Source organism: Ranitomeya variabilis, chromosome 4 (assembly GCF_051348905.1).
Source record: "Ranitomeya variabilis isolate aRanVar5 chromosome 4, aRanVar5.hap1, whole genome shotgun sequence".
Classification (NCBI taxonomy): Eukaryota; Metazoa; Chordata; class Amphibia; order Anura; family Dendrobatidae; genus Ranitomeya; species Ranitomeya variabilis.
The window spans coordinates 548,709,748-548,736,836 of record NC_135235.1 but is presented as its reverse complement, the minus strand read 5'-3'; the positions used below and the strand labels follow the sequence as shown (position 1 = coordinate 548,736,836).

General features: G+C 45.8%; 2 protein-coding genes across 3 annotated transcripts in view; one reads left to right on the top strand and one right to left on the bottom strand.

Annotated features, from left to right (window-relative positions):
• The window catches only part of DBF4B (DBF4B-CDC7 kinase regulatory subunit), a 61,864-nt gene that overhangs the window by 22,930 nt on the left and 11,845 nt on the right, over positions 1 to 27,089 (bottom strand). The window contains exons 1-10 of one of the 2 annotated variants that reach the window (XM_077252599.1): positions 21,389 to 21,484; positions 20,976 to 21,008; positions 18,859 to 18,992; positions 10,739 to 10,873; positions 10,373 to 10,426; positions 9,811 to 9,871; positions 9,500 to 9,555; positions 9,357 to 9,393; positions 9,085 to 9,130; positions 6,106 to 6,228 (exon numbers count right to left, since the gene is read on the bottom strand). In XM_077252599.1, coding sequence (XP_077108714.1) covers positions 6,106 to 6,228; positions 9,085 to 9,130; positions 9,357 to 9,393; positions 9,500 to 9,555; positions 9,811 to 9,871; positions 10,373 to 10,426; positions 10,739 to 10,873; positions 18,859 to 18,992; positions 20,976 to 21,003 — 674 coding nt within the window. In that variant the 5' untranslated portion in view covers positions 21,004 to 21,008; positions 21,389 to 21,484. Of the gene's footprint in view, positions 1 to 6,105; positions 6,229 to 9,084; positions 9,131 to 9,356; positions 9,394 to 9,499; positions 9,556 to 9,810; positions 9,872 to 10,372; positions 10,427 to 10,738; positions 10,874 to 18,858; positions 18,993 to 20,975; positions 21,009 to 21,388; positions 21,485 to 27,089 lie in introns of those variants that run through there. The other variant, XM_077252600.1, reaches the window with a different exon arrangement.
• CCDC43 (coiled-coil domain containing 43) overlaps positions 21,588 to 27,089 on the top strand; it is a 30,403-nt gene continuing 24,901 nt past the window's right edge. The window contains exon 1 of the mRNA XM_077252601.1: positions 21,588 to 21,767. Coding sequence (XP_077108716.1) covers positions 21,588 to 21,767 — 180 coding nt within the window. The remainder of the gene's footprint in view (positions 21,768 to 27,089) is intronic.

Sequence of the window (27,089 nt, the reverse complement as noted above, 5' to 3'; positions counted from 1 at the left end):
ATCCAAGCCCTTGCCTCCTCCTGCCGTCTCAAACTCAAAAATATTTCCCGGATCCGCGCATTCCTTGACCGCGACAACACAAAAACACTAGTGCATGCCCTTATCATCTCCCTCCTTGACTACTGCAACCTCCTACTCTCCGGCCTCCCATCTTGCACTCTGGCACCACTACAATCCATCCTGCACTCTGCTGCCCGACTAATCCACCTGTCTCCCTGTTACTCCCCAGCCTCTCCCCTATGCCAAGCCCTTCACTGGCTTCCTATCACCCAGAGACTCCAGTTCAAAACCCTCACAATGACATACAAAGCCATCCACAATCTATCTCCTCCATACATCTCTGACATGGTCTACCGCTACCTACCTTCACGCAACCTCCGATCCTCTCGAACTCCTTCTCTACTCCCCTCTCATCTTCTTCCCACAACCACATCCAAGACTTCTCCCGTGCTTCCCCCATACTCTGGAACTCTCTACCCCAACACATCAGACTCTCACCTACCACAGAAACCTTCAAAAAGAACCTGAAGACTCACCTCTTCCAACAAGCCTACAGCCTGCAATTATCCTCAACCTACTGAACCGCCGCACAACCAGCGCTACCCTCTCCTAGTGTATCCTCACCCATCCCCTGCAGATTGTGAGCCCTCGCGGTCAGGGCCCTCCCTCCTAATGTACCTGTGTGCCTTGTTTTTTTTTTTGCTCATGTTTAATGTACTTGTCTATATTTGCCCCCTATTCACATGTAAAGCACCATGGAATAAATGGCGCTATATAAATGTATAATAATAATAAATGTAGAAACAGGAGGTCAATTTTCCCTGTATGTCACTGCAAAAGTCCCTGGCACACGGAGGAGGGAGCAGCTGGGTCAGGAGCAAAAGAGGGTGTTGATAAATGCAGGGACAAGAAATTTCCTGTTTCTACAAAGAGTAGAGAAAAGAGAAGAATTAACTGGGTAGAAAGTAAAAATTAGTAATTGTAAGCACAAAGTGCTGTATAACCCCTCTGTGACCTTTGACGTACTATCCCGTCGAGGTGACCTGGGCCTATCTGACCCTTGACGGGATAGTACGTCATAGCCGATCGGCCGCGCTCACGGGGGGAGCGCGGCCGATCGCGGCCGGGTGTCAGCTGCATATCGCAGCTGACATCCGGCACTATGTGCCAGGAGCGGTCACGGACCGCCCCCGGCACATTAACCCCCGGCACACCGCGATCAAACATGATCGCGATGTGCCGGCGATGCAGGGAAGCATCGCGCAGGGAGAGGGCTCCCTGCGGGCTTCCCTGAGCCCCCCGCAGCAACGCGATGTGATCGCGTTGCTGCGAGGGTCTTACCTCCCTCCCTGCCTGCTCCAGACCCGGATCCAAGATGGCCGCGGATCCGGGTCCTGCAGGGAGGGAGGTGGCTTCACAGAAGCCTGCTCAGAGCAGGCACTGTGAAGCAGCCTGCACTTCAATCAGATCGGTGATCTGTCAGAGTGCTATGCAAACTGACAGATCACCGATCTGTATTGTCCCCCCCTGGGGCAAAGTAAAAAAGTAAAAAAAAAAATTTCCAAATGTGTAAAAAAAAATAAAAAAAAATATTCCAAAATAATGAAAAAAAAAAAAAATATTATTCCCATAAATACATTTCTTTACCTAAATATAAAAAAAACAAAACAATAAAAGTACACATATTTAGTATCGCCGCGTCCGTAACGACCCGACCTATAAAACTGGCCCACTCGTTAACCCCTTCAGTAAACACCGTAAGAAAAAAAAAAAAAAAACGAGGCAAAAAACAACGCTTTATTATCATACCGCCGAACAAAAAGTGGAATAACACGCGATCAAAAAGACAGATATAAATAACCATGGTACCGCTGAAAGCGTCATCTTGTCCCGCAAATAACGAGCCACCATACAGCATCATCAGCAGAAAAATAAAAAAGTTATAGTTCTGAGAATAAAGCGATGCAAAAATAATTATTTTTTCCATAAAATAGTTTTTATCGTATAAAAGCGCCAAAACATAAAAAAAATAATATAAATGAGATATCGCTGTAATCGTACTGACCCGAAGAATAAAACTGCTTTATCAATTTTACCAAACGCGGAACGGTATAAACGCCTCCCCCAAAAGAAATTCATGAATAGCTGGTTTTTGGTCATTCTGCCTCACAAAAATCGGAATAAAAAGCGATCAAAAAATGTGACGTGCCCAAAAATGTTACCAATAAAAACGTCAACTCGTCCCGCAAAAAACAAGACCTCACATGACTCTGTGGACCAAAATATGGAAAATTTATAGCTCTCAAAATGTGGTAACGCAAAAAATATTTTTTGCAATAAAAAGCGTCTTTCAGTGTGTGACGGCTGCCAATCATAAAAATCCGCTAAAAAACCCGCTATAAAAGTAAATCAAACCCCCCTTCATCACCCCCTTAGTTAGGGAAAAATAAAAAAAATGTATTTATTTCCATTTTCCCATTAGGGCTAGGGTTAGGGCTAGGGTTAGCGCTAGGGTTGGGGCTAGGGTTAAGGCTACAGTTAGGGTTGGGGCTAAAGTTAGGGTTAGGGTTGGGGCTAAAGTTACGGTTAGGGTTTAGATTACATTTACGGTTGGGAATAGGGTTGGGATTAGGGTTAGGGGTGTGTCAGGGTTAGAGGTGTGGTTAGGGTTACTGTTGGGATTAGGGTTAGGGGTGTGTTTGGATTAGGGTTTCAGTTATAATTGGGGGGTTTCCACTGTTTCGGCACATCAGGGGCTCTCCAAACGCGACATGGCGTCCGATCTCAATTCCAGCCAATTCTGCGTTGAAAAAGTAAAACAGTGCTCCTTCCCTTCCGAGCTCTCCCGTGTGCCCAAACAGGGGTTTACCCCAACATATGGGGTATCAGCGTACTCAGGACAAATAGAACAACAACCTTTGGGGTCCAATTTCTCCTGTTACCCCTAGGAAAATACAAAACTGGGGGCTAAAAAATAATTTTTGTGGGAAAAAAAAGGATTTTTTATTTTCACGGCTCTGCGTTATAAACTGTAGTGAAACACTTGGGGGTTCAAAGTTCTTACAACACATCTAGATAAGTTCCTTGGGGGGTCTAGTTTCCAAAATGGGGTCACTTGTGCGGGGCTTCTACTGTTTAGGTACATTAGGGGCTCTGCAAACGCAATGTGACGCCTGCAGACCATTCCATCTAAGTCTGCATTCCAAATGGCGCTCCTTCCCTTCCGAGCCCTCCCATGCATCCAAACGGTGGTTCCCCCCACATATGGGGTATCAGCGCACTCAGGACAAATTGGACAACAACTTTTAGGGTCCAATTTCTCCTGTTACCCTCGGGAAAATACAAAACTGGGGGCTGAAAAATAATTTTTGTGGGAAAAAATTTTTGTTTTATTTTTACGGCTCTGCATTATAAACTTCTGTGAAGCCCTTGGTGGGTCAAAGCGCTCACCACACATCTAGATAAGTTCCTTAGGGGGTCTACTTTCCAACATGGTGTCACTTGTGGGGGGTTTCTACTGTTTAGGTACATTAGGGGCTCTGCAAACGCAATGTGACGCCTGCAGACCATTCCATCTAAGTCTGCATTCCAAATGGCGCTCCTTCACTTCCGAGCCCTTCCATGCGTCCAAACGGTGGTTTCCCCCCACATATGGGGTATCAGCGCACTCAGGACAAATTGGACAACAACTTTTGGGGTCCAATTTCTCCTGTTACCCTCGGGAAAATACAAAACTGGGGGCTGAAAAATAATTTTTGTGGGAAAAAATTTTTGTTTTATTTTTACGGCTCTGCATTATAAACTTCTGTGAAGCCCTTGGTGGGTCAAAGCGCTCATCACACATCTAGATAAGTTCCTTAGGGGGTCTACTTTCCAACATGGTGTCACTTGTGGGGGGTTTCTACTGTTTAGGTACATTAGGGGCTCTGCAAACGCAATGTGACGCCTGCAGACCATTCCATCTAAGTCTGCATTCCAAATGGCGCTCCTTCCTTTCCGAGCCCTCCCATGCGCCCAAACAGTGGTTCTCCCCACATATGGTATATCATCGCATTCAGGACAACTTGGACAACAGATTTTGGGGTCCAATTTCTCCTGCTACCCTCGGGAAAATACAAAACTGGGGGCTAAAAAAATAATTTTTGTGGGAAAAAATTTTTGTTTTATTTTTACGGCTCTGCATTATTAACTTCTGTGAAGCCCTTGGTGGGTCAAAGTGCTCACCACACCTCTAGATAAGTTCCTTAGGGGGTCTACTTTCCAAAATGGTGTCACTTGTGGGGGGTTTCAATGTTTAGGCACATCAGGGGCTCCCCAAACGCAACATGGCGTCCCATCTCAATTCCAGTCAATTTTGCATTGAAAAGTCAAACGGTGCTACTTCCCTTCCGAGCTCTCCCATGCGCCCAAACAGTGGTTTATCGCCACATATGGGGTATCAGCGTACTCAGGACAAATTGTACAACAAATGTTGGGGTCCAATTTCTTCTCTTACCCTTGGGAAAATAAAAAATTGGGGGCGAAAAATAATTTTTGTGAAAAATATGATTTTTTATTTTTACGGTTCTGCATTATAAACTTCTGTGAAGTACTTGGTGGGTCAAAGTGCTCACCACACCTCTAGATAAGTTCCTTATGGGGTCTACTTTCCAAAATGGTATCACTTGTGGGGGGTTTCAATGTTTAGGCACATCAGGGGCTCCCCAAACGCAACATGGCGTCCCATCTCAATTCCAGTCAATTTTGCATTGAAAAGTCAAATGGCGCTCCTTCGCTTCCGAGCTCTGTCATGCGCCCAAACAGTGGTTTACCCCCACATATGGGGTATCGGCGTACTCAGGACAAATTGTACAACAAATTTTGGGGTCCATTTTCTCCTGTTACCCTTGGTAAAATAAAACAAATTGGAGCTGAAGTAAATTTTTTGTGAAAAAAAGTTAAATGTTCATTTTTATTTAAACATTCCAAAAATTCCTGTGAAGCACCAGAAGGGTTAATAAACTTCTTGAATATGGTTTTGAGCACCTTGAGGGGTGCAGTTTTTAGAATGGTGTCACACATGGGTATTTTCTATCATATAGACCCCTCAAAATGACTTCAAATGAGATGTGGTCCCTAAAAAAAAATGGTGTTGTAAAAATGAGAAATTGCTGGTCAACTTTTAACCCTTATAACTCCCTAACAAAAAAAAATGTTGGTTCCAAAATTGTGCTGATGTAAAGTAGACATGTGGGAAATGTTACTTATTAAGTATTTTGCATGACATATCTCTGTGATTTAAGGGCATAAAAATTCAAAGTTGGAAAATTGCAAAATTTTCAAAATTTTCGCCAAATTTCCATTTTTTCTGCAAATAAACGCAGGTAATATCAAAGAAATTTTACCACTATCATGAAGTACAATATGTCACGAGAAAACAATGTCAGAATCGCCAAGATCCGGTGAAGCGTTCCAGAGTTATAACCTCATAAAGGGACAGTGGTCAGAATTGTAAAAATTGGCCCGGTCATTAACGTGCAAACCACCCTTGGGGGTGAAGGGGATAACATGATGCTTGCAATATATTAAGAGGAAAAAGCCTATTGACGAGAGTGCTCCTTTAAGTAAAAAATGCATAAAAAAAAAAGTACAAAAAATAAAAATAATAATAATTTAAACTTAAGTTTAGTTGAGAGACATTTTTACTTTGGTATGCACACAGGATCACTACACAGACCTGAAGAACGGTTTGTTAGGCCCTAAGGCGGCCAGTTTGGAGTCACCTATCGGTATTAACAAAAGAAATGCCTCCCATGTCACATGAAAAAGAGCACAGCACAGTGTCCATGGCTTGGATGAAAGTGATCAGTTATCCTGCAGCCAGGCTCAGGGCCTGTGCATGCAGATACAGCAATGTACCCGTCATGCACCCGATATGGGAACACGTTAATAGAATGGTGTAGTACAAAACTGCATTACTATGAAACAATGGCAAACCTGGGATTATTTAGTACAGATGAAAGATGTACAGAGATCACACATCTACTATGTACAAATGCAAAACTTTAAGAAAAAGTACTTGCATTAGGGAAACCCCTTTGAAGGCACATGGCTGGTAGGACCTACCCAACATCTCTGTCTTTATGTGTACTGTGGTTGGTGAGAGCAGTCTCAAAAGGACCTCGGTCTGATGAGATAAATGAGCACTCGGGGAAGTTGGAGAAGGAGCGGTGGATTGGACGGTATTTTCTGTAGAGGTAAGAGATAGAAAAACAAACATAACATTACGTTTACAACCACAACAGAAACGGTTTGCCAATACTTTACAGTTGAATCCTCGTGTCCGAGGAGAGCAAGGAGGAGAAGAAGGAAACTTGTTCTCCTCCTTCCTACACACGTTTGTTAATCACATCACTGTGAGCGGGATACCAACAAATTGCAAGAATGAGGGACGACGCTCCTGGACTAGTCAGCGTACAGGCGCTCCAAGATTAAAGGGCTTGCCCACTGCCTACCATGTCCTTAAAGGGGTTAATAGATCTTGTAATAATAATTTCCACAACTTATGTGTTTAAAAATAATGTTCCTGTGCCAAGATAATCTTATAAATGTGTCCCTGCTGTGTACTGTGTAATGGCTGTGTCTGACCGTACAGGGACATGGTCTGATCATACCACAGCTCCTGGGCAGAGGGGGGAAGCAAAACAGTATACAGACAGGACAGCAGGGGATCACAGCGGATTCTTTCTTTGAAATAAAACAATGTTTAAAGGGAAGGTGCCATCAAAAATGTTTTTTTCCAGCGATTGAAAAAAATTTAAAGAATTAATGTTTACATTTTCTTAAAAAATATTATCATTTGTTTATAATTTAGTACTCTTGCTTCCTCCTCTGCCCAGTAGATGTGGTATGACAAATCATGTTCCTGTACGGTCAGACACAGCCATTACACAGTACACAGCAGGGGCACATTTATAAGATTATCTCAGCACAGGAACATTATTATTTATTTTTATTTATTTTTTAAACACATCTAATTGTGGAAATTGTTATTATTCCAAGATCTATTTATTAAAATCAACTTTAACATTTATCTTTGTTAGTGGAAAACCCTCTTGAGGCCTCCATCACACATCCTGATATTTCCCATACTGAAATACTGAAAACATCTGTGTCTGTGTGTGTGTTTCATAATGTGTGGCATACATATGCCGCGCCAGTATCACGTGGACTGGCACCCGAGAAAAAACGGCAGAGGTCAGCGCAGTTCATGGGCCCGCTCTCGCTGCAGCGAGTCATAATCCCCAGCTCTTTAGTATGAGACGTCTTCTCAGGCCACCGACTCATGCTAAAGAGCAAATGTCGCAAAGATGGATTATGGCGTGGGACTCTCAACTTCAGACAGGAGAGGGATATTTTTTAAAGGGGACAATGCCTTCAGGGCATTAGGTGTTAAGATGAGTATAATGTGTATTTTATTCTTCATTTTACACTATATGTAGACAGCGTGGGCTGAATACAACTCTCACCATTGTCCCCTGCTTGCGCTGATCTCAGTGTGAGCAGTGGACAGTGATGAGAGCTGGCTCCAGCAGCTTGCGCCGGAATCAGCGCAAACAGTACCACCGATTCCAAGGCGCCGGAATGTGTCACAGATATGATCCGTGTGTCAGTGTGCGGGACGTTTTGACAACCCCACTTGCCACTGCTACAGGGCAAGGCGCCAGAATTGGCACATCTAATAGATACACATTTTATGAGCAGCTATTTCTAGGCTTGGGGGAAGGCAATATCCATGGCTCCTTACCAGCTTGAGAATAAAAGCCCCCAGCTGTCTGCTTTAGCACGGCTGGTTGTCAAAAAGGGGGGGGAACCCCCACTCTGTATTTTTTTATTTTTGAAATAATAATAATAATAATAAAAAAAAAAACGGGGACCCCTCTATTCTTGATAACCAGCCTTGCTGAAACTGACAACTGAGGGTTGCAGCCCACATCTGTAAGTTTTGCCTGGCTGGTTATCAAAAATTCAGGGGCACCCACATAATTTTTATTTATTGTACAGGCAGCGGCTGATGAATACTCCCATCAGCCACCACCTGCTCTCACGGTTATTAGCAGCAGCAGGTGTAGGCTGATGGGAGCAATAGTCCCATCATCTGCCACTCGCTCTCACGGTTCTCTCATCATTCTCCCCTTCTCGGGGTTGATCGCCGACACAGCAGGGAAGAATAATGTGAGCGGTCTTCAGCACCCAGTGCCGAGGAACAGCGCTAACTGTACCGCTGCTTCCCTGGCGCGTGTGGTACTGATGCAGAACACGGTTGCCATACGTGTACCACAAATATTACACACACACACAAGGACACGGATGTCTCCAGTACCAGAAATATCAGAATGTGTGAAACAGGCTTTAAGTGCAGGGATAACTTTGCCAGACAGTATTAATGAGCAACGAGAAATGTGGTTTGTTGGTTTCTTCTATGATGTAACCTTGTTATGTAGAGAAATGTCAGAACAATACACATCACACAAAGGTGACTAGAGGCCTAATAGCCACATGTAAAGTTGTCAAGAGCAATAGAAATATTCCTAAGCATACAACTGAATACAGAAGAACAAGAAGTCAATGCAGTCTGACTATAAGATGTACAAAAACCTTATTACATAACATGCATAAATATATCAATAAAAATATAGTAACATGAAGACAATAGGATAAATAATGAAGACCAGGATGGGGGATCAGGAGACCACGCAGACCAGGATGGGGGATCAAGAGACCATGTACATCTTAGGCTACGTTCACATTAGCGTTCTGCGCCGCAGCGTCGGGCGCTGCTGCGTCGCCGCAGGCAGCAAGTTGCAGTGTTTTCTGCGCCCAAAACCATGCAAAAATGGACGCATGCGTCACAAAACGCTGCGTTGTGCATGCGTTTACATGTGCGTTGCGTCGCCGACGCTGCGGCGCACAACGCAAATGTGAACGTAGCCTTATGGACAGGCTGCCTTGACTCCTTGTTCTGTTTTCAACCTTGTTATGTTGGATAATCTTCAATAAAATGAGTTATTCCTTGATTTTTTTTTTTTTTGTTATATCACTCACCGGCTCTGGTCCTCGATCTTCAGGAAGGGGCTTTTCAGTTTACCAACTGAGAAACATGAAGGGAGAGCATGTCATCACAAGACCTTGTAAGGAAACACCACATTTTATGTAGGAGTGCGGAGTGGGCTCCTCTTCAGCACTAGTAACGTATATTTCTAATAGAGGTCACCACCATTAGCAGACAAAACAGTGGCCCGAAATGCTTCTTAATGAATAATTACAAGAATAAATCTGCACTTTGATCTGCAGTACAGGGGCAGATGTACACTCACCCTTTAGGGTCTGTTTTGCACCAGCAGGTCCTTTTCCCTGAAATACAAACAACACATGCCACACTTATTAATGAAAAGTATTACAAGAAAATCAGGTGCTGTCCATAGTGACACAATCATATTGTGGCTGTCATGCATCGTACCTCAGCAGGCCTCTTTGCTCTCCTTTCTGTGGAACACTCAAGATACTCCAGCACTTCTAGGAATAAGATGGTTAAGGAGCATAGAAGAAACAGGCAAGTGCAATGGTTACATTTCTTTTCTGGCAGAAGCATAAGGCGTCATCTATAGGCAGTACAGAGGTACTACGCTGGCTAATAACAGGACTGTATTACTGTAGGAGTTCTTCACCGAGCTTGATGCACTATGATCGTCCATAAATAATCTTAGTATATATTTAGTGCTCATTACTGTCTCAAAACTAGTCCCAAACTAATATATAGGAAAAGGATACCGTCCACATGGAGGATGCAGACTCCCCAAGAATGGGCGCTGGAGAGTATGCTGCTGCACTCCTGACAAAGGGGAAGAATAAGGAGACAAATGCTAATTTAGAAGAGAATGGCTGGAGCAAAGTAAGGCCAAATGCACGCCGTGTTCTTGCACAGCAAAAAAAACGCCAGCAGTTTCTGCAGAAGACAAAGTCTTGTTTTGACCACTGGCGAGACAATATCCATTTTCATACCATTAATACAACTGAGAAAAGTTCAGCAGGCTCTGCTTTTCTATACAGAGGACAACCATGTAGTAAATATTTTTACAATGAACACCTGGATGTATCAGTGTCACAAAAAACTGAGGTGCGGGCAGTGAGTGAAAACAAAGGCCATACCATAAGGCTAGGCAATGGGCGTGCGCTAGCGATGCGTCCGACATTGAACTAAATGGTGGCGTTAACAGACTACGCTACACCGCGTTATGCCGCGGTGTAACGTAGTCCGTCTAACGGACGCCTATAACGTAATGTGAACCTAGCCTAAGTGGCGTAGGATGGGGTGCAATCCTAATGCGCGTACCTGGCTCTGCACAACCTTCTTCAGCAGCTGCTTTCCCCGGCTGTATGGCGTTTTCTAGAACAAGATAAAAAGCAATGAGCAAGAGGCCGGGAATCTATGTAATGTCATATTTCAGAATAAGTAGCTTAATGTTCCTTTGGATGATGGCAACCTGCTATATGTAGAATTCAGGATTGTATCTATTACGAAATTATGTTCGGCCAAATGGAAGTCAGTGGAAAAATTGCATTAAGCCCTATAAAATGCTTGTATTTCACATACACTGGACACCATATATGTACTCATTTGTGTCCATGCACCATCTATATACTGCAAGCACACAGGAAGGAAAAAAAAAAAAAAACTATCATGTGAACAAGGCCTGACCTCTATCTTCTCTGTAGTCAAATGTTGGGAGCTACCCCCTTTTCTATCATTGGACTCTCCATTAGCGACATGTGCAGCTTTTCTGTTCCAAGTCACCACGTAGTTGACGTCCCTGCTCAGGAAGCTCTCAATAACCTGTAAGAAACGTTTACAGCAATAGTGAAGGTTATGCATTTATTAGTTGCAGTGTGCTGGCACATTATGTATGTATCTGTTCGCATATTGACCACATAGCGCATTTGTGCACCTGTACACTTAATGCTAAAATTGTTCAAGACCCATTTTTTGTAGCTCCTCCAGGGCTCAGCACTAGTAATGAGTGAATGTGCTCGTGTTATCTGAGCATGCTTGGGTACTAACTGAGTGTCTTCGGCGTTCTCGAATATGTTTGAGTCCCCGGCTCCTGCATGCCTTGCGGCTGTTCAACGGCAGCAATACATGCAGGGATTGCTGGCAAACAAGCAATCCCTGAATGTGTTTTGGCTGTTAAACAGACGTGAGACATGCAGCTACGGTCTCGAACATATTAAATTATTATAGCACGCCGAAGACGCTCAGTTAGCACCCAAGCATGCTCAGATAACACCTTTTCTGAGCACGTTCACTCATCACCCTCACAAGGTTTTAATTGCAAGCTACGCCTGGTTTCCTTTACACTCCTCATTCACATGAGGCTGGTTTAGCACATGGAGAGATAGAACATATAGTGGTTCGTGAACATCAATATTACAAAGGTACACCTTGAGAAAGTTGGATGGCTTTTGCCTCTTTGATCAAAAATGAAGTAATTAATCGCACCGTGTATCTATATGGTCGTATATTTGCCACATAGTGCGTAAGGGCACCTGTACATTAATTTATTACTTAAAGGTGTGCTGGACTTATTTTTCCCTCTCCTCTTAAAGGGAACCTGTCACCCCCAAAATGGAAGGGGAGCTAAGCCCAACAGCATCAGGGGCTTATCTGCAGGATTCTGTAATGCTGTAGATAAGCCCCCGATGTAACCTGAAAGATGAGAAAAAGAGGTTAGATTATACTCACCCAGGGGCGGTCCCGCTGCGGTCCGGGTCACATGGGTGTCGCGGTCCGGGGGCATAGGAACACATGGAGCTGCACAGCTCCGCTCCAAAGTGCCGGCGCCAGAGCTTGGTTTCCACATGCGAGACACGGACGTGTTTCTCGCAAGTGGAAACAAGCCCTAAATGTAATTCCCCTGCTCCCTGACTCATACTTACCTGAAGCCACTTCCATTGTTTTGTGGCTTTCTCCGGTGAAAAAAAGTGTCAAGGCAGATCCAGTGTTTCATGCCCGTGGTCACTTTTGAATACATCTCTATGGGGAAATCGTTCTGGCTCTCATAGATTGGTATTAAAGGGAACCTGTCACCCCGTCTTTTGAAGATTAGCTAAAAATAGCGTTAAATAGGGGCAGAGATGGGCGTTACATTAGTGTCTTTGTGTGCCTTTATTACCCACCTATGCTGCCGAAATACCTTTGTAAAGTCGCCGTTTTCTGCTGTCACTCACGCTGGTCTGGTCCTATGGGCGTGGTGACAGCGCTGTTTCTCCCCCAGAATCCTGCTCATCATTACGTTGGTGGCGTAGTGGTGTGCGCATGTCCAAAAGGCTAATCCACTGCCCAGGTGATGAAAAACAGCACGATCTGCGCTATTCAGCAGTTTACCGGTGGGCGCGGCCATCTTTCCTGTGGCCACGCGTGCGCAGATGGAGCGCTCTGCTGCCCGGGGCTTCAGGAAAATGGCCGCGGGATTCCGCGCGTGCGCAGATGGAGCCCATAGGACCAGACCAGCGTGAGTGACAGCACAAAACGGCGACTTTACAAAGGTATTTCGGCAGCATAGGTGGGTAATAAAGGCACACAAAGACACTAATGTAACACCCAGCTCTGCCCCTATTTAACGCTATTTTTAGCTCACCTTCAAAAAACGGGGTGACAGGTTCCCTTTAAGCTCTTGTGATGTAACTTCTGACTACTGGCCAGTCAGGAATTATGGGCACAAGATAAGCGCATAGGACCGGAGTCGGTAAAAGCTGAAGCCATCACAAGGCAAGTATAAGAACAGGGGCAGGGGGCTTATATGTAAAATGACACTCCAGCGCTGAAAAACAAACAAATACTGAAGTGATGCTTTATAATCAATTAGATGCTACAGATTAAGAATTGAATAACGTACAGAAAAAAGTAAGCCATAAATATTACTAAAAGAAAAGTCAGAAATAGTCACAGTGATTTGTATTGCAACCACTGTATTAATCATAAATCAGAAAGACTCTAGGCCTAGACAAGTGGCACTTCCACTATAATCGCATCCCATATATTACCAAGGAAGTCAAATGCCAAAGTATAGAAAAATTATACAAACTTTTATTTCAATACTACTGAACATAACATTTAAAATACATATAAAGGGGAACACAAACACAAAGTAAACTGCAACACATTCATATGTACCACAGAGTATCTCAGCACCTATTTTTTGTACAGAGTAAACAAATTTATACCAATGTGGAATATTATATACTAGCCCACTCTATGATATCTGAATCCCCACCATCCATAAAATATAGAAGTAAAGCTATCAGCTCCAATTAGTGTTATTAATGAACTGCTCAATATATATATATAAAAAAAATAAATCAAAAAAGCAAGTGCTAAATCATTATGAGCTAGTTCAGTTTCAAATCATTTATATAGGGGGTGGGTAGATTCAGTCCCATAGTGTGCTGTATCTAGGCCAAATACTCATTAAAACATATAAATAACATCCACGTTCCACTGCTTTTCAATAAGTACTCTATAGTCAGTCATGCCACATTAAATCCCATATAAATATACTATATACAAAGTGCTTATTGCATCAATAGTACATAAAGTGCAAAGTGCTTAATGCATGAGTGGCCTCCAATATTATGGTACTACGTGCTCAATATTCTAATGAGCAAAAACAAACATAGTTTGTACATCAGGTGCAGATAAGGACAGGGCTATAAATGTCAAGTGATACATAACCTGTGTGAGCAGCTGAGCCCCGACGCGCGGTTCGCTGCAGCTTCTTCCAGGGGGATTGTCGTGTCAACACCTCCTGGTTACAGCTCTTAGACATGGAAAAGGTGGGGGCAGAGATAGAGGAGTTTTTTTAAGATCAATGAAGGTAGTGCAGAAAGTCATGTTGTATGGGACACTATGAAGGCGTATTTAAGAGGAATTTTGTTTCGGGACATCTCAAGACATAAGACGAAGTTTAGATTACAGGATAAGGCTGTATTGGAGGAGTTGAAGGCAGCTGAGGTGGCATTGGGTGTCCAATGTACAAGGGAATCTCAGAATCGTATGAGGGCGGCTCAGCAGGAGGTCAATCAATTATACTTGAGAAAGGCAGAGAGGATGAGGGCTTTTCAAAAAGAAACATTCTACTCAGAGGGGGAAAAGGTGGGGCATCTACTTTCGGTAGTGGCTTCTGCGCAGAGGGGCTCTTCACATGTTTACTCAATAAAAACGGAGGAGGGAACGGTGGTCACCCAGGGGGAGCAAATATTGGAAGCTTTTAGAAAATTTTATGGTAAACTATATACCTCTAGTGTAGAGAAAGGGACAGAAGATACTACCAGGTACTTAGAAGGGATTGATTTGCCTAGGTTGAGTAGAGAGGAATGTGAGTGGCTGGATGAACCGATTGGGGAGGAGGAACTGGGGGCGGCTTTGGCAGGTGTGGCTGGGGGCAGGGCTCCAGGTGCGGATGGTATTCCAGCTGAGGTCTATAAGATTTTAAAGGACACTTTACTGTCTAAACTGGCTGGGGTGTACAACAGGTCACTGGAAAGGGGGGAGTTGCCTTTGTCAATGAGAGAGGCTATTGTGGTGGTCATCCCTAAAGTTGACAAGGATTTACAGCAGCCAGAGTCTTATAGACCAATTTCACTTCTGACGGCGGACATCAAGATTTTGGCAAAGGCCTTGGCAAATAGGTTGACTCGGGTGATTGATAAACTGGTCCACCCGGATCAGTCAGGCTTTATGCCCAATAAATCAACGGCACTCAATCTGAGAAGGCTGTACCTAAATATGCAAATTCCTTCTGACCATGCCGGTAAGAGGGTTGTTGTATCCTTGGATGCCCATAAGGCCTTTGATTGTGTGGAGTGGAACTACCTGTGGTTGGTGTTGGAACGGTTGGGGTTTGGGCCTAAATTCATCTCATGGGTGCGGCTGTTGTACTCCTCTCCAGTGGCAAGAATTAGAGTTAATAATGCTCTCTCGGGGAGCTTCTATTTGTCCAGGGGCACTAGACAGGGCTGTCCTCTGTCCCCTCTACTTTTTGCCCTGGTGGTGGAACCCCTTGCCGCCAAAATAAGAGGGTCCCAGGAGGTGAGAGGTTTTATGTACGGGGATTCAGAAGATAAAGTAGCGTTGTACGCTGATGACATTTTGCTCTTCTTGGAGGACTCGGAGGAGACCTTATATAAGGCGGAAGCTATAATTGAGGAATTTGGGGGATATTCTGGCTTAAGGATCAATTGGGGTAACTAACATGATGATGATAGATGGGGATAGCGGAGATAATGTGGCAAGGAAAACTTCTACAAAGTTGAGTGTAGTTAAAAAATTTACCGTATATACACTCGAGTATAAGCCGAGATTTTCAGCCCAAATTTTTGGGCTGAAAGTGCCCCCTCGGCTTATACTCGAGTCACGGTCGGCGGGTGAGGGGGAGAGGGCGCTGAGGCATACTTACCTGCTTCCGGGGCTCCTGGCGCTCCCCCTGCCCGTCCCACGGTCTTCGGTGCCGCAGCTCTTCCCCTGTTCAGCGGTCACATGGGACCGCTCATTAGAGAAATGAATAGGCTGCTCCACCTCCCATAGGGGCGGAGCCGCATAATTCATTTCTCTAATCAGCGGTGCCGGTGACCACTGACAGAGGAAGAGGCTGCGGCACCGAAGACCAGCTGTCCGGGGGAAGGAGCGGGACGCCGGGAGCAGGTAAGTATTACATATTTACCTTCCCTCGTTCCACCCACCGGGCGCCGCTCAGTCTTCGCGTCTCTCCGCTCTGACTGTTCAGGTCAGAGGGCGCGATGACGCATATAGTGTGCGCGCCGCCCTCTGCCTGATCAGTCAGTGCGGAGAGACGCCGGGACGGGACGCTGAGGAGCTGCAAGCAAGAGAGGTGAGTATGTGTTTTGTTTTTTTTATTGCAGCAGCAGCAGCAATGGCACAGATTTATGTGGAGCATCTATGGGGCAACGGTGCAGAGCATAATATATAAGGCACAGCTTTATGTGGAGTATCTATGGGGCAATGGTGCAGAGCACTATATATAAGGCACAGCTTTATGTGGAGCATCTATGGGACAACGGTGCAGAGCACTATATATAAGGCACAGCTTTATGTGGAGCATCTATGGGGCAACGGTGCAGAGCACTATATATAAGGCACAGCTTTATGTGGAGCATCTATGGGGCCATAATCAAAGGTCAAAGGTGCAGAGCATTATATATGGCACAGCTATCTATGGGGCCATAATCAAAGGTGCAGAGCATTATATATGGCACAGCTATCTATGGGGCCATAATCAAAGGTGCAGAGCATTGTATATGGCACAGCTTTCTATGGAGCATCTATGGGGCCATAATGAACTGTGCAGAGCATTATATATGGCACAGCTTTCTATGGAGCATCTATGGGGCCATAATGAACTGTGCAGAGCATTATATATGGCACAGCTTTATGTGGAGCATCTATGGGGCCATAATGAACGGTGCAGAGCATTATATGTGGCACAGCTTAATGTCGAGCATCTATGGGGCCATAATGAACGGTGCAGAGCATTATATGTGGCACAGCTTTATGTGGAGCATCTATGGGGCCATAATGAACGGTATGGAGCATCTATTTTTAATTTTGAAATTCACCGGTAGCTGCTGCATTTTCCACCCTAGGCTTATACTCGAGTCAATAAGTTTTCCCAGTTTTTTTGTGGCAAAATTAGGGGGGGTCGGCTTATACTCGGGTCGGCTTATACTCGATTATATACGGTAAATATCTGGGGATTCAGATCGCTCTCCCTTTGACCTGCTTTGAAGAACTGAACTTGGTGCCGCTTTTGCGGAAAATACGTACTAAAATCCAGGCATGGAAAAAGTTACATCTGACGGTAGTGGGCAGGGTGAATCTCAAAGATGATTGTGATGCCTCAACTCCTCTATGTGCTGCACAATTCTCATATGTGGATATTGCAGAATAGATTTCGTAGGATTAGATCCTTGTTTGGTAAGGTGATTTGGGGTGGTAAGAGCCCTAGATTTAAACAAGAAACCCTACAAAGGCTCAAAACGGAGGGTGGGTTGGCACTCCCTAATCCTTGCCTATACTTCCTGGCTTCACAGTGTCAACATTTTAGGGGATGGGGAGAGGAGACTGGTGGGGTAAGGATACCTTGTTGACTGAGGACTCTGATAGGGACGAAGGTAATGTGTGAGGGTCTGGAGGGTGGACATTTCCGGGAGAAAGGTTCCACATTCTGTACTATTAGACTTATTCATAAGGTTTGGGATAAAGTTAAAGGTATAAGGGGTGTAAGGGCACTTACTAGATTTTCACCCATCTGGAATAATAGATTCTTACAAGAGTTCAGGCAGATGTCGGGATTTCATATTTGGAAGGAGGCAGGTATTTCTCGGATGGGGCAAATTTTGCACCTGGGTAAAATTAAGAATTTTGAGGTACTGCAAGAGGAATTTCAACTGCCAAGTTCTGAGATATATCAGTATAGCCGCATCTCTCATGCGTTTCGGGCACAGTGTAAGAGAGGGCCTGTGGAGATACAGGTAGATCTCATGCTGGACTTTATTCTTATGGGGGGCGGCACGAAGGGGGTGATCTCGGGAATATACGAATAACTTCTTTATTCTTTCCTGGATGGGCACCCTATCAGAGCCAGAGTGAAATGGGAAAATGACCTGGGTGTGATTGACAATGACCGATGGGACTCAATTTTGGAATACGTACCAAAAATTTCTATGAGTGAGCCTGGGAGGTTGTCACAACTATTTGTTATCCATAGGGCCTACAGAACCCCGGATATGTTATTCAAAGCTGGACTGAGACCCAATTCAGAGTGCCCTAGGTGCTCGCAGTCAGGCGGGTATTCTTCATATGATGTGGCAATGTCCCAGGCTATCCTCCTTTTGGACTGTGGTTTTGAATAGGGTGGGATTGATATACAGCTGTACTATACCACGAGATCCCTTGGTGTGTGTTCTAGGATATGTTGAGGAGATTGAAACTGATAACATGTACAAAATAGCTATTGCCAGATTGCTGTTTATCGCGCGGAAGCCGATTGCCAGGTTTTGGATTAGGGAAGAGCCACCAAAGAGAAGAGACTTTCTGATGCAGGTGGACCATACTCTTGCTTTGGAGAAAAGTATCTATTTCAAGAGAAATAAGATGGACCTCTACCACAGGCTGTGGAATCCTTGGATTGAGTTTGCTTAAGGGGCTTTATTTGCCCACTTGGCTCTTAGGCTCTCTTGGGAGGGTTATTGTCTTGTCATCTTCCTTTTTGTATAACGTTGCAAACGGTGGCGGTGCACGATAGGTCTCTAGGGGTTGGAAGGGAGGGGGTTGGAGTTTGGGTTGGGGTTAAAATGTTCTAAAAATTATACATGTTTACTGTAAACAGTAATGCAATATTCTTGTATTATCCTTACTGTTCAATAAAAAATATCTGATTAAAAAAAGATTGGTAAAGCTTTAACAGCTTCTGATATAATCATCCGAACATTTCTAGGCGGCCAGCATTGCAGTCGCATTTATCAACTTTGCAGACACTGAACAAGCAGGTCACCCCGGCAGAACTCAACTCCGAAGGCACAACCACTTAGAATAAATCTACAACAAGTAAAATGGTATGTACAGATGGTGGCACAGCACACTACGGCTAAGGTCATACTTGTAGGTTTGAGGTCTTGCTATCTGTACTTTACCGATTGAAACATATAGAACAAATGCAATAGGATATGCAGACGTCAAATCAGCCAAAGACATTAACAGGGACATGTAGACGACCAATAATCCTGAATGGAGACCCCTTTACTCACCCCACCCAGGCGACATATGGCTTTAGTCAGGAGTTGCGTCTGTTTGTTATGGGGAAGATCAAGGTAGAACGACTTTCCTGGAAAGCTGATTGTTTTCCTTCTGTCCAACGTCAGGCCCCTTTCAACATGTCGACCTTAAGACAAATGCAGAAGTGGTGACTTTTTCTGTTACCACAAACATCCAACCCTACCAGCAAATATGGAGCAATAGTAGAAGTGATAGGCCCAAAGCATGAAGAGACTAATGACATTGGGTGCAGCAATGGCGACGATGTGAGGATGCAGATATTGTTTTATCCAGTACACAACACTGCACCTGTCAGTATTTAGCAAGAGACGTGTTGTCAGAAACGTTTCACGCTTTGGGCCTGTAATGTCAAGTGATCCGTCAGCCCCCAGCAGGTGTATACGGCCTAAAATGATGCACGACAGAGCACGAGGTGACTCAGTCTTCACCATTAAAGTCAACTGAACCGTAGGTGGCAACACCCGAATCCCATTTTATGGAGATCGGACGTGAGCCCCGACGGGGCCACTGAACATAGGAGAAACTGCAGTGTTAATGGCCATACATGTTAGCGTAGTGTGCTGTAGTTCAAGTGTGGTAACATACTCATCGATCACCATCTTTTTCAGAATCCAGCCCCAATCCACTCCTCTTCTGAGTCAAGGCAGCATGGGGGCTCAGTGGATAACAGCCGTGCAGTGTAGGAGTTCTGGGTTCAAATCCCACCAAAGACAACATCTGCAAGGAGTTTGTATGTTCTCCCCGTGTTTGAAATGATGCGGCGTTTGAGAGAAAAACATACTTTAGGAGCCGCTGGGGACTGAGCCGCACAGGAGACTAGTCAGACAGGCAGATCCCTGGAGGGTTCTCCATACCCGCTGCCCTGGAGTGGCATCTCTCCATATACATGCCTGCAAGGAGAGACATCACTCAAGGCCAGCGGGTGGCTTTCAGGGTATGTCTTTCTCTAAAAGCCACAGAGTCAAACACACATAGGGCTGAAATCGTGCAGCTAGTGTCTGATACACGACTGATGACATTTTTTGTTAAAAAGTGTAAAAGACATCAAACCACAACAAGGTGACCTCAATATGGATGGTCCCTAACAGAGTAATTAGTTCGGGACCATCCAATGAGGTCACCTCAGACTGGTTGGATGACTGATGCTTTTTTTATTTTTACTAACTAAAAGATGTTAACTAAGTACCTCACATTTTTTAACGTATAGAGCAACAGTGGGGTTCATGTATGCACTAAACGGTATGTGTCAGCTGATGCACGCTGCCCAAACCGTGTGCACCACGCCATGGAAAAACACCTTTAATAGCTGCAGGGGACAGACCCATTGGCTAGTCATACAGGCAGGTCCCCGGTGACTTCTCCACACCCGCTGACAGTAACTGGCAAGCCTCTGCCTACGTGAGTGTATAGTCACAGACTATAGCGGGCAGGGAGAAGCCACCAGGGACCCGATTCAGCCCCGGTAGCCGCGTTTACATTCATGGCTGGGACGCGACAGCCAGTGGCTGATACATGTTGCACACAGTTTGGGCAGTATGTAGCAGCTGACAGGTTCCCGTTAATCACAGTAATAACATCTGTAAAGCGCTGCAGAATATGATGGCGCTATATAAACACAATAAATAAGAGAGATGAGATTCCAGATCACAATCAGATCTAACCTCTGTGGGATGTGCTGGGAAGTAAGTCCACTGAGATTCGGCCTCACAAATTAGAGCTCATTTATCACCGAATCTTACAATATAAATAGCATATATTATTAACTTGATCTCTTAGACCTGATGACACTGGTGTGCTGATACTGATAATCCATATCAGAATGGCTGTTATTTTTTTCCAAAGTTTACCTGGACTAACAAAATGCACATTATAATATCAGGATTCTACAGACACCGTGACATGGATCAGCTGGTATAGTCTTGGTGCCAGATGCCACAGGACCTCGGAGAAGGTCTTGTAGACTCTGTGCTTGGAGGGGTCAGAGCGGTTTGGCAGCAGTGTCAGGCAGGTGGTCTTCTTGTGATGTGTAGTGCCCGCCATCTGTGCTGCTGTATACTGAGGTCCTATAACATTGATGGGGGATACTTACCAGAGGGCATCGGGCTCCGCACTGACATTGTACCTGCAAGACAGAAAGCCAGCTACATAAGTGTGAGGCCCTCGTCATCTCCGTCCTATGCCCCTTTCTCTAGTAAGCCCCCATTATCTGCTTGCTTCGCCCCCTCTCCATTCCAATGGCTGAGTATTGAGGAGGTTATGTCACCATAGGAGCCACTGACTGGAAACAGTCAGCAAGTATCGGATATGGGTGGTGCAGGGATCAGGCGGAGCAATGTTATCTAATGTAAACTAGATGTTAGCATTTCGGCATGTAGGACTACTAATCCCAGAAGTCTCAGGTAATATGACGCACTTTGGTGAGTAAAACACCTCCTAGTTTCCCCCCGGCCACTGTTATGTGTCACCCGTCCTCCATCTCCCCTCACTGGAGCCGCCACTCACCCGCTCAGTCAGCGTCTCCTCCGCATCGATCTCTCACTGAAATTCAGAATTTAAATTTAGTCACTCCCGCCTGAGCATAACACGTACGGCGAGCGGTAAGGACCAAACCGAGTCACAAAGCGGAATCACAGATAACGCATGCGTACTGCTACCGCGCATTGCCCCGCCTCCTCGGGTAGGACCCCAGCCCGGATGGAAGATGGCGGCGCCCAGCGAGCAGGTGGTGGCCGGTGATTTTGGGGAATGGCTGGACGAGCGGCTGGAGGCTCTGGGGATGGACCCGGAGGTGTACCCGGCCTACATTAAGGGGGTGCTGCGGGAGGAGGACAATGCCGAGGAGAGGGACGAGGCGCTGAGGGGCATCCTATCCGCCTTCCTGGTGAGTGCGGGACGGCAGCAGTCTACAGGTCGGAGCTCTGCCCGCTGTCACGGTAGTGTCTGGAATGCTGGGAGTTGTAGTGCCCGAGATTGGAAAGCAGCGCGGTAATGGTCAGTGGGAGATGCGTGTGGGGCGGGGGCAGCAGCTGGAGCCTTATTAGGAAGCACTGCCACACACGGGGTGTGCTCAGGGGGTCCTCACAGGAAGTGTCCCCAATAGCACTACAAGTACCAGCATTCATTGTGAGGCTCTGCCACACACGGGGTCTGCTCAGGGGGTCCTCACAGGAAGTGTCCCCAATAGCACTACAAGTACCAGCATTCATTGTGAGGCTCTGCCACACACGGGGTCTGCTCAGGGGGATCTCACAGGAAGTGTCCCCAATAGCACTACAAGTACCAGCATTCATTGTGAGGCTCTGCCACACACGGGGTCTGCTCAGGGGGATCTCACAGGAAGTGTCCCCAATAGCACTACAAGTACCAGCATTCATTGTGAGGCTCTGCCACACACGGGGTCTGCTCAGGGGGTCCTCACAGGAAGTGTCCCCAATAGCACTACAAGTACCAGCATTCATTGTGAGGCTCTGCCACACACGGGGTCTGCTCAGGGGGATCTCACAGGAAGTGTCCCCAATAGCACTACAAGTACCAGCATTCATTGTGAGGCTCTGCCACACACGGGGTGTGCTCAGGGGGTCCTCACAGGAAGTGTCCCCAATAGCACTACAAGTACCAGCATTCATTGTGAGGCTCTGCCACACACGGGGTCTGCTCAGGGGGTCCTCACAGGAAGTGTCCCCAATAGCACTACAAGTACCAGCATTCATTGTGAGGCTCTGCCACACACGGGGTCTGCTCAGGGGGATCTCACAGGAAGTGTCCCCAATAGCACTACAAGTACCAGCATTCATTGTGAGGCTCTGCCACACACGGGGTCTGCTCAGGGGGATCTCACAGGAAGTGTCCCCAATAGCACTACAAGTACCAGCATTCATTGTGAGGCTCTGCCACACACGGGGTCTGCTCAGGGGGTCCTCACAGGAAGTGTCCCCAATAGCACTACAAGTACCAGCATTCATTGTGAGGCTCTGCCACACACGGGGTCTGCTCAGGGGGATCTCACAGGAAGTGTCCCCAATAGCACTACAAGTACCAGCATTCATTGTGAGGCTCTGCCACACACGGGGTCTGCTCAGGGGGATCTCACAGGAAGTGTCCCCAATAGCACTACAAGTACCAGCATTCATTGTGAGGCTCTGCCACACACGGGGTCTGCTCAGGGGGTCCTCACAGGAAGTGTCCCCAATAGCACTACAAGTACCAGCATTCATTGTGAGGCTCTGCCACACACGGGGTCTGCTCAGGGGGATCTCACAGGAAGTGTCCCCAATAGCACTACAAGTACCAGCATTCATTGTGAGGCTCTGCCACACACGGGGTGTGCTCAGGGGGTCCTCACAGGAAGTGTCCCCAATAGCACTACAAGTACCAGCATTCATTGTGAGGCTCTGCCACACACGGGGTCTGCTCAGGGGGTCCTCACAGGAAGTGTCCCCAATAGCACTACAAGTACCAGCATTCATTGTGAGGCTCTGCCACACACGGGGTCTGCTCAGGGGGATCTCACAGGAAGTGTCCCCAATAGCACTACAAGTACCAGCATTCATTGTGAGGCTCTGCCACACACGGGGTCTGCTCAGGGGGATCTCACAGGAAGTGTCCCCAATAGCACTACAAGTACCAGCATTCATTGTGAGGCTCTGCCACACACGGGGTCTGCTCAGGGGGATCTCACAGGAAGTGTCCCCAATAGCACTACAAGTACCAGCATTCATTGTGAGGCTCTGCCACACACGGGGTCTGCTCAGGGGGATCTCACAGGAAGTGTCCCCAATAGCACTACAAGTACCAGCATTCATTGTGAGGCTCTGCCACACACGGGGTCTGCTCAGGGGGATCTCACAGGAAGTGTCCCCAATAGCACTACAAGTACCAGCATTCATTGTGAGGCTCTGCCACACACGGGGTCTGCTCAGGGGGATCTCACAGGAAGTGTCCCCAATAGCACTACAAGTACCAGCATTCATTGTGAGGCTCTGCCACACACGGGGTCTGCTCAGGGGGATCTCACAGGAAGTGTCCCCAATAGCACTACAAGTACCAGCATTCATTGTGAGGCTCTGCCACACACGGGGTCTGCTCAGGGGGATCTCACAGGAAGTGTCCCCAATAGCACTACAAGTACCAGCATTCATTGTGAGGCTCTGCCACACACGGGGTCTGCTCAGGGGGATCTCACAGGAAATGTCCCCAATAGCACTACAAGTACCAGCATTCATTGAGGCTCCACCACACAGTGGGGCCTGCTCAGGGGGGTCCTCATAGGAAACGTCCTCAGTAGCACTACAAGTACCAGCATTCATTTTGAGTTCCCCCACACTGCCACATGGAGAGGTCTGCTCAGGGGGTCCTCACAGGAAATGTCCCCAATAGCACTACAAGTACCAGCATTCATTGTGAGTTCCCCCACACTGCCACATGGAGAGGTCTGCTCAGGGGGTCCTCACAGGAAATGTCCCCAATAGCACTACAAGTACCAGCATTCATTGTGAGTTCCCCCACACTGCCACATGGAGAGGTCTGCTCAGAGGGTCCTCACAAGAAATGTCCTCAGTAGCACTACAAGTACCAGCATTCATTGTGAGACTTCCCCACACTGCCACATGGAGAGGTCTGCTCAGAGGGTCCTCTCAAGAAATGTCCTCAGTAGCACTACAAGTACCAGCATTCGTTGTGAGGCTCCCCCACACTGCCACATGGAGAGGTCTGCTCAGAGGGTCCCCACAAGAAATGTCCTCAGTAGCACTACAAGTACCAGCAGTCATTGTGAGGCTCCGCCACACAGCGGGGTCACAGCGGATATGGGGATATTTTGTCTGGTTCTAGAACAGTTCTAAACAGCGGACATGTGACAGGACCCAGATGGACCCCATAATGATCACATGAAGCCCCCTTGCTTCTGTTTGCATCAGGCTATGTTAACATGTCCCGTAATCATCCATTAGCAATCCGTTGGACACAGCTTCTTTCTCTGCCTGAAAAAAAACTGATTTTTAGCGGGATCGTTTTTCTTAACATTGAAGTCTATGGAAAACTGATTCTCCCATTTGAAAAGGATCTGTTGTTTTGCTTACAAGAGGTGGAAAATAAATATTCAATATCTACTTCTAGACATGTGACCTTTAAAGTAATCATTTTATTTGAAACTGATCCGGTAAGCAAAGAATGGATCCTGTTCAAATGGGAGAAAAACTGATGGCTAATTAGTGGATCTGTTTTCCATAGACTTTAATGTGAAAAAATGGATTTAGTTGAAATTTAGTTTTGTTTTTTTTCAGGATTACAAGTAAGTTATGTCTGCACAACTTTTCTGTCAGTGGATTTCTGCTGCATCCGTTCTAATGGAGGGCATGTGAATATAGCCTAAGTATGGTCTCAAAACCAGAATGTGCAAACACAAGTGTGAACATGGCTCTATTTATTGATATAGCACCATTAATTCCATGGTGCTCGAGTGACTGTCACTTCTAAACAGAAAACAGGTGCTTAATAAGAGTTGCCATCTCCATACATAACTATTAAATAAAGTTGCACTCTGTAACGCTATAGCATGTAAACATGAAATATGGTATATGAAATCTGAATTGCATTACTGCTCTAGAAAATGGGGAAAAAACGAGAATACTTGGTCAATGAGAATTGGTCAATTTGTGTGCCTGGCAGCCACGATAAGGCGATTCTCACAGCAGGATCCTACCTACCCATTTAAATGTAGGCATTCATCCCAGGAGAGGAATCGCATTGTTAGGTCCCAGTGAAGTGAATCGCCTTATTGCAGCTGCCATATATATATGAATGAGTCAATTTATGCGCAAAGTATTCTCGTTTTTTCCTATGTTTTTTTTTTTTTTTAGTAATTCAATTTCATATTTACATACTATAGCGTTGTAGTGCAACCTTATTTGGTGACGTTTCTAGTTCTTGGTACAGTGAGGGAGATTTATCAGGACTGGTAGAAAGGAAAGGGGACTGTCCCACTTAAGGTATCCACAGCAGATGTGACTTACATTTTCAGCTTTGCGCGGCAGGAATACACGCACACTGGCAGTTTTGTATAAACTCAATCACATCACTGCCACTATTATAATCAGTGAGTTTTGTGTGCACAAATCCACAACAAAAAAGTATTTATTTCTTGCGCAATGTTGATTCCATGGTGCTGTACATGAGAACAGGTAACGTACAAATGATAGAGTGGTACAGAAAGGAGACGGCCTTGTCCTTGTGGGCTTACAAGCTACAAGGTAAGGTCCCTTTCACACATCAGTTTTTTGCTGTCAGTCACAATCCGTTGGCTCGATGGATCCGTCACAGATTGTGAAAAACTGATGCGACGGATCCTTTTTTTTTTTTTTTCAACGGATCCGACTAGGGGGGCTGGCTAAAGGATCCTAAAAAAATCAAAGCATGCTGAGTTAAAGATTCCATCATTTGACGAATTCGGCGCCCATAGGCTTCCATTCTAGCAAATGACAGATGGCGACTGATCCGTCGCTCTCTGTTTTCTCGATGGAGACAAAAAACGTTACTTTGTCTGGCTGCCGGACAAGCAATTTTCGACGGATCCGGCGAACAACGGATAAAATGTGAGGCCATCTGTCGCTAATACAAGTTTAATGAATCCTCACCCATCCCCTGCAGACTGTGAACCCTCGCGGGCAGGGTCCTCCCTCCTTCTGTACCTGGCCTTGTTTTTAGCTCATGTTTATTGTATGTCTATACTTGCCCCCTTTTCACATGTAGAACGCGATGGAATAAATGTATAATAATGAGAAAAAAACAGATCCGGCGGCATCAGTCACCGGATCCGTTTTTTTTTCTAAATTTGATGGATTGAGACTGATGGCAAAAAAATTGATGTGTGAAAGGGGCCTAATGGAGAAGATGTGGTGGCGAGATGACATTGGGGACTGTAAGATTTCTTGAAGAGATGCGTTTTCAAGTTCTGAGCGTGGCAGATAATCGGACTTGTTAGGGGATATTCGGGAGACGTTTGGAGGCGATTGGGTGATGAACGTAAAGGTGTGGAGGAGGTCTTGTGGGGTCCAGAGATTACATGTGGGAAGATATCGGGAGATTAGTTCAGAGCTATACGGAGGAGACAGGTTATGGACGGTGTAGTTACAATTGGGAGCCAATGAAGGGATTTGCAGAGGTTAGTAGAAAGGTGGATTAGTCGGGCAGTGGAGTTAGGCTACGT